Below are 6697 nucleotides of genomic sequence, written 5' to 3'. Positions count from 1 at the left end.
TTCTTAATAGCTTTAGCCGAATCTCATACTACAAGGTCAATTTTACAAAGTCACTCATACTAGCAATATGGCTGTCCCCTCACCTCCAAGCTTATTTTCCCTATACATGGAGTCAAGGCAATATAACCTACTTGGAACTTCAACAGCAGACCCATCTAAATTAGCAGATACAAATTATCTACCTCTAATAGACAAACTAACTAAAGAAACCAAACGCTTAGCTAAAGTTTTCCTGGTCAGGTCGCCTGGCCTAATTTACAATGCTTCTACTCCCTCAAATTTTGTACATTTTTCGTACACTCCTCATCCCACTTAAATCCATGCACCTCCGATCACTGAACTCTCTCCTCAAACAATATATTTGGCCCTCTAAACAACACAGATGCTCCAAAGCTCTTCTAACCAAACATAGATCTGCAGGTACGGGGTTCACCGATTTACACGATTACTACCGTGCATCTCTACTTACCTAAATCAAGACGTGGATCACAACCACCCCATATGTTCCATGGCTCAACATCGAACAAGCTTTAAGCCCTACTTTGGACTCTCACTCCCTATTGCTACTCGACATTTGTAAACCCTTCTGCCTACAACATCTCCCTCTAACCATACAAGCCTCATTAATAACGTGGATAGTTCCCACAGAACCATATCTCCACCCTCTCAAGTGATTGAGGTTCCCATACCCATCAATATTCTACCAAAAGCAATCCCCAATATTGCACTCCTAGATTGAAAAAACAGAGGCATCACTCACATTGCTGATCTATTTCACAATAACCGCCTTAAGACTTTTAACACACTTAATAGAATAGGGCCTTACACCCATAGACAGCAAGTACAAGTACCATGAAATTTCCCACTTTCTAGGATCTTTAAACCACATATACCACCATGACACAGTATGGAAAATCTATACATCATCGCCTATATCGTTCAAAAGGCATAGTCCTTTTCTATAAACTCTTCAAACACACTCAATTGGAAGGCAAACTGCCTTCAGAACAATATACAAAGCACCCAAATGTGTTAATCATTGTAAACTTTGCCAAAAAATAGCATTGAGATGGTACTTTACACGGTACCGGATGTCCAAAATCTCCCATACTAATTCCCCTTTGTGCTGGAGAGGTAGTGGGGAATATTATGCATGTACTCTGGTCTTGTTAGCATCTAACCAGCATTTGGCACAGTATATTCTGACAAAATCTCCTCCATCACTGGCATCTTCACTCCTCCAGATCCTGGGATGGCTCTGTTAAACCTGGGTATTGGGGCCTACTCTCCATACTTCTGCACAGTGGTCACACATATTTTTAGCAGCCAAATCACTAATAATGAGAAATCGGAAGTCCAATGTAGTGCCTAATATATCTGACGCTTTCAAAGTCATACATACAATCTCACTTCATCCATGAATCCTAACTTGCCAACAATTGTGGATCTAGGAAGAAATTTGGTACACAATGGAAGATCTGGAGGGAAAAGCTTAATATGACCCAATGATAAGTACGATTTGATTACAAGATACTGCTGATAACTACATTATACAATAGTTACCTTTCCCTATCCAATTGATAACTTAAAGAGGAGTTCCCATTCTAAAAAAATAAAATAAAATAATGTCAGCAGCTACAAATATTGCAGCTGCTGACTTAATAAATCAGACACTTAACTGTTCCAGGGTCCAGAGATGCGGGGATCGAATCCCCGCTATATCTTCCTCCGTTCGGCGGCACCGGCATTGTAACTCTGGGCACCCGGCTGTGGCTCCACAGCCGGGCACCCACTGCGCATGCATCCGTGATTGGCCGCGCAGTCATCTGGGACCTGTCATGTGTGCCAGATGACTGAGCCCTTCCTGTGCCGAGGGGAAGTTATGTCACCAGCCCAGGCACTGAAGGAGGCAGACTATGAGGGAGAAGTAAAAACTTCTTAATAAAAACAAATATATATATATATATATATATATAAATAAAAAGGCAGTCTTATCTGAAAGTAGTAATCTTTTAATGGTGTAGTCACCCTTTATTTTATAAAAATAAATCAACACACCAAGTTACAAAACAATATTTATTTATGCATAGAAACTTTACAAAAATGACCAGTGGAGAGATGAAGCCTTCTTGACATGACGTTGGTAAAGTCCCAAACAGATGGGTCCCATCAGGCTTCCTTTAGCCGAAGCTCATTTTTAAACAATGTCATACATATTCTCCACAATCTGAAATAATGACTTTCTGTTTAGGTTTTCCATCTTTGCTTCCTTGTGCCTATTAAATGACAAAGCCATAACACAAGCATTAGTAAATTCAATCATAAACATTGCATTTTATTTTGGAAGATGCACCCATTTCAAAGTAAAAAAGATGGGGGGGAAAAAAAAATTTTTGTTACCAAATATACATTATAATAAAAGCACCAATATTCACCTCAATCTGCCGCACCACATCCATTCCTTCCATCACTTCTCCAAACACTACATGTTTCCCATCAAGCCAATCTGTCTTGTCACATGTGATGTAGAATTGGGATCCATTTGTATTGGGACCAGAATTTGCCATAGAAAGCAAACCTAAAAAACAAATAAATAAATTAAAATAAAAACAAGACTAAAATGGAGACAATTAAACCTTAATGTTTTTTTTAAATAATAAACATGTTATACTTACCTGCTCTGTGCAATGGTTTTGCACAGAGCAGCCCTGAACCTCCTCTTCTGAGGTGCCTTGCTGGTACTCCTAGCTCCACCTTTTCTGCGAGTGCCGCCATAGGAAGACTTCCAATCGTACAAGCTTGATCCCCAGCCATGCTGCCTGCATCTATATGAATTGCTACAGATAAGGACTCCCGCTGTCATCAATCTGCCCATTTAGGAGGGAGAAAGCATCTGCTCTCGGACACAGCGCTGGATTGAGATCGGGCTCAGGTAATTATAAAGGAGCGTTATGGGGGAATAGTCTGCACAGAAGTTTTTTTTATGTTAATGAAGAATATACAGCTGCCCCTTCAGGAGAACAAATCACCTATAGCAAAATAAAACAAAAACAAAAAAAGTATGGTGCTTGCAATCTTTCCTATGTAACACAAAGTGGTTGATAAACATATACGAAAAGTTTTATAAATGTGATATCACTCGCACAAAAACAACAAAAATATGACCAACAATAAATGCAAAACATTCAGCTGCTGTACACAAAGTGCTGCAACTCGTGAAATGGGTCCATGAAAAATACAGCGCTTGCAATAATAAATGTGGTGTAAACAGTCCAATAAATGATACTATGAAAATCTTAAAAGTGCTCCGTGCTCCAAACAGTCCAAAAAAAGTGCTGAAGTGCTAAAAAACAAACAAAAAAAAAAAACCATGCTGTGCTGCGTGTCACACTCCCCTCTTATAGCCGCCACTCGCCATATGAAATAAGATCCATTATACCCTGCACCAGTTGTATGCTTGTCTGACGCCCAGACTGAAAAGCTGTGGATCCATTTATTGAACTATTTACTTTATATTTAATATTGCAAGCGCTGCATTTTTCATGTGCTCATATATTAAAGTGAATATTGCACATTGTAAATATTACGAATGAATACAACAAAGCAGAAAAGTCCAGAAAGGACTTTGACCTGCCTACATAGGAAAGATTGCAAGCACCACACTTTTTTTTTCTGACCTGCAAAGTAAAGGCATAATTTGCTAGCATGCATTGCATACTAGCACATTATGTGAAACTTACCTGCAAACAAAGCCCTCCATGAATGCGCTGTCACTGCTGGAGGCCACATCCATCTTCTCCCGTCTTCCTTTTGGGTCCCAGGACTCCGGCTGTGTGACTGGCCAGAACCGCGTGACGTCACTCCCACGCATGGGCTCAGGAGCCACTGGTTACAGCACAGGGCTCTGAAGGACTGGGCATGGGTGGCCGTTCCTTTAGAGTGCATGCGCCACTGGAGGTTATCAGCTGCGTATACAGTAAATATCTTCTAAACAGGTTTAGGAGATATTTACAGTAACTTATTATAGGCTTACCTATAGGTACAATTAACCACTTGCCGACCGCCGCACGACGATATACGTCGGCAGAATGGCACGGGCAGGCATAAGGGCGTATATATAAGTCCCTGCCTTCCCGCGGGTGGGGGGCCCGATCGGGCCCCCCCCCCGGTGCCTGCGGCGGTCGGCATTCGTTCGGGAGCGATCCCGGACGAGGGGACGGCCATTCATTCATGGCCACCCCCTCGCGATCGCTCCCGACGAATGGAAATCCTTTGTGACATCACTTCCTCTCCTGTAATGTAAACACAGGAGAGGAAGTGATGTATTCTCTCCTCCGTGTCGGTATTTTTCGTTCCGGCACCGAGGAGAGAGCATCGGTGAGTTGCACCAACACACCACACATACAGTAGAACATGCCAGGCACACTCACACCCCCCCTTTACCCCCCGATCACCCCCCCAATTACCCCTGCCCCCCCAGTCACAGTGACACCAATTGCATTTTTTTTTTTTTGCATTGGTGTCATTTGTGACTGTAATAACTGTTAGGGCAGTTAGGGTTAGCCCCCTTTAGTTCTAATGTGCCCCCCTAACCCCCCCAATAAAGGTTTAACCCCGTGATCACCCCCCGTCGCCAGTGTCACTAAGGCTGGGTTCACATTGCAGCGGTTTGAGAACGGATGTGATTCGCACCGCACTGCAGTGCAAATCACATCCGATCTCTGTGCGATTCGAGTTCAGCCATACAGATAGTATGGCTGAATTCGTGTCGCACCCGCCGCAAACTCGCACGGGACCCTTTTTTTGGTCCGCAGCAGAATCGGATCGCATGGGTGTTCACACCATGCGATCCGAGTTTGCAGATCGCACTGCGATATGCGAACTGATCTGGGGGTGTCATTAACATTTCACTGACACTCCCAGCAGTTCGCATAGGGCAGTGTGAACTGCCGCCGGGAGGCATGCGATGCGGGAACCCGCCGCGGATTCGTGGCGTTCCCGCATCGCTCCAGTGTGAACCCAGCCTAATAAGCGATCATTTTTCTGATCGCTGTATTAGTGTCACAGGTGACGCTAGTTAGGCAGGTAGGTATTTAGGTTCGCCGCAGCTTTTTATAGCGCCAGGGACCCCCATATACTACCGCATAAAGCCCCCTGATTGCCCCCTAGTTAACCCTTTCACCAGTGATCACCATATAACGGTTACAGGTGACGCTGGTTGGTTAGTTATTTTTTTATAGTTTCAGGGCACCCGCCATTTATTACCTAGTCTCACTAGTGTACCCCTAAATTTAGGGGTGTCTACTTTCCAAAATGGGGTCATTTGGGGGGGGGTTTGTGCTATCTTGGCATTTTATGGCCTTCAAAACTGTAACGCCCTTAGAAAGCCTTAAGGCGGTGCTTGGTTTTTGGGGCCCCGTACGCGGCTAGGCTCCCAAAAAGTCCCACATATGTGGTATCCCCGTACTCAGGAGAAGCAGCAGAATTTATTTTGGGGTGTCATTTCACATATGCCCATGGCATGCGTGAGCAATATATCATTTAGTGACAACTTTGTGAAAAAAATAAATAAAAAAAAAAGTTTGTAATATTCCCGCAACTTGTGGCAAAATATAAAATATTCCATGAACTCAACATGCCTCTCAGCAAATAGCTTGGGGTGTCTACTTTCTAAAATGGGGTCATTTGTGGGGGTTTTGTGCCATCTTAGCATTTTATGGCCTTCAAAACTGTAATAGGTAGTGAGGAGTGAAGTCAAATATTTACGCCCTTAGAAAACCTGAAGGCGGTTCTTGGCTTTCGGGGCCCCGTACGCGGATAGGCTCCCAAAAAATCCCACACGTGTGGTATCCCCGTACTCAGGAGAAGCAGCAGAATTTATTTTGGGGTGTCATTTCACATATGCCCATAGCATGTGTGAGCAATATATCATTTAGTGACAACTTTGTGTAAAAAAAAAAAAAAAAAAATTTTTTTTGTCATTATTCAATCGCTTGAGGCAAAAAAATAAAATATTCAATGGGCTCAACATGCCACTTATCAATTTCCTTAGGGGGTCTACTTTCCAAAATGGGGTCATTTGGGGGGGTTTTGTACTGCCCTGCCATTTTAGCACGTCAAGATATGAGATAGGCAGTCGTAAACTAAAAGCTGCGTAAATTCCAGAAAACGTACCTTAGATTGTAGATGTGACAACTTTTGCGCAAACCAATAAATATACAGTTATTGACTTTTTTTTTACCAAAGACATGTGGCTGAATACATTTTGGCCTAAATGTATGACTAAAATTGAGTTTATTGGATTTTTCTAATAACAAAAAGTAGAAAATATCATTTTTTTTCAAAATTTGCGGTCTTTTTCCATTTATATCGCAAAAAATTAAAATCGCAGAGGCAATCAAATACCATCAAAAGAAAGCTCTATTTGTGGGAAGAAAAGGACGCAAATTTTGTTTGGGTACAACATTGCATGACCGCGCAATTACCAGTTAAAGCAGCGCAGTGCCAAATTGTAAAAAGACCTCTGGTCATTTACCAGCAAAATGGTCCGGTCTGAAAGTGGTTAAATCGATGGGAGTTTACAAACACTTTAAGGCTTAAAGTGGTTCTAACACCTAATGGTTTTTCACCTTAATGCATGCTAAGCTGCAGCTCCCCCCAGACTCCCCTTTTTCTTACCTGAGCCTGATCTGATCCA

At 42.6% G+C, this 6697-nt stretch overlaps 1 protein-coding gene across 2 annotated transcripts in view; it reads right to left on the bottom strand.

Annotated features, from left to right (window-relative positions):
- Positions 1-2062: 2062 nt before the first annotated feature.
- Positions 2063-6697, bottom strand: part of PPIE (peptidylprolyl isomerase E) — a 28484-nt gene continuing 23849 nt past the window's right edge. For both annotated transcript variants that reach the window (XM_077482095.1, XM_077482096.1), the window contains 2 exons: positions 2436-2578; positions 2063-2276 (listed from right to left, as the gene is read on the bottom strand). In XM_077482095.1, the coding sequence (XP_077338221.1) occupies positions 2208-2276; positions 2436-2578 (212 nt within the window). In that variant the 3' untranslated portion in view covers positions 2063-2207. The remainder of the gene's footprint in view (positions 2277-2435; positions 2579-6697) is intronic.

The sequence above is a fragment of the Lithobates pipiens genome, unplaced genomic scaffold (assembly GCF_037356315.1).
Source record: "Lithobates pipiens isolate NorthernLeopardFrog02 unplaced genomic scaffold, aLitPip1_a1.2 Scaffold_16, whole genome shotgun sequence".
NCBI lineage: Eukaryota > Metazoa > Chordata > Amphibia > Anura > Ranidae > Lithobates > Lithobates pipiens.
The sequence above is the reverse complement of the archived record's forward strand: the minus strand, read 5'-3'. Positions and strand labels throughout refer to the sequence as shown.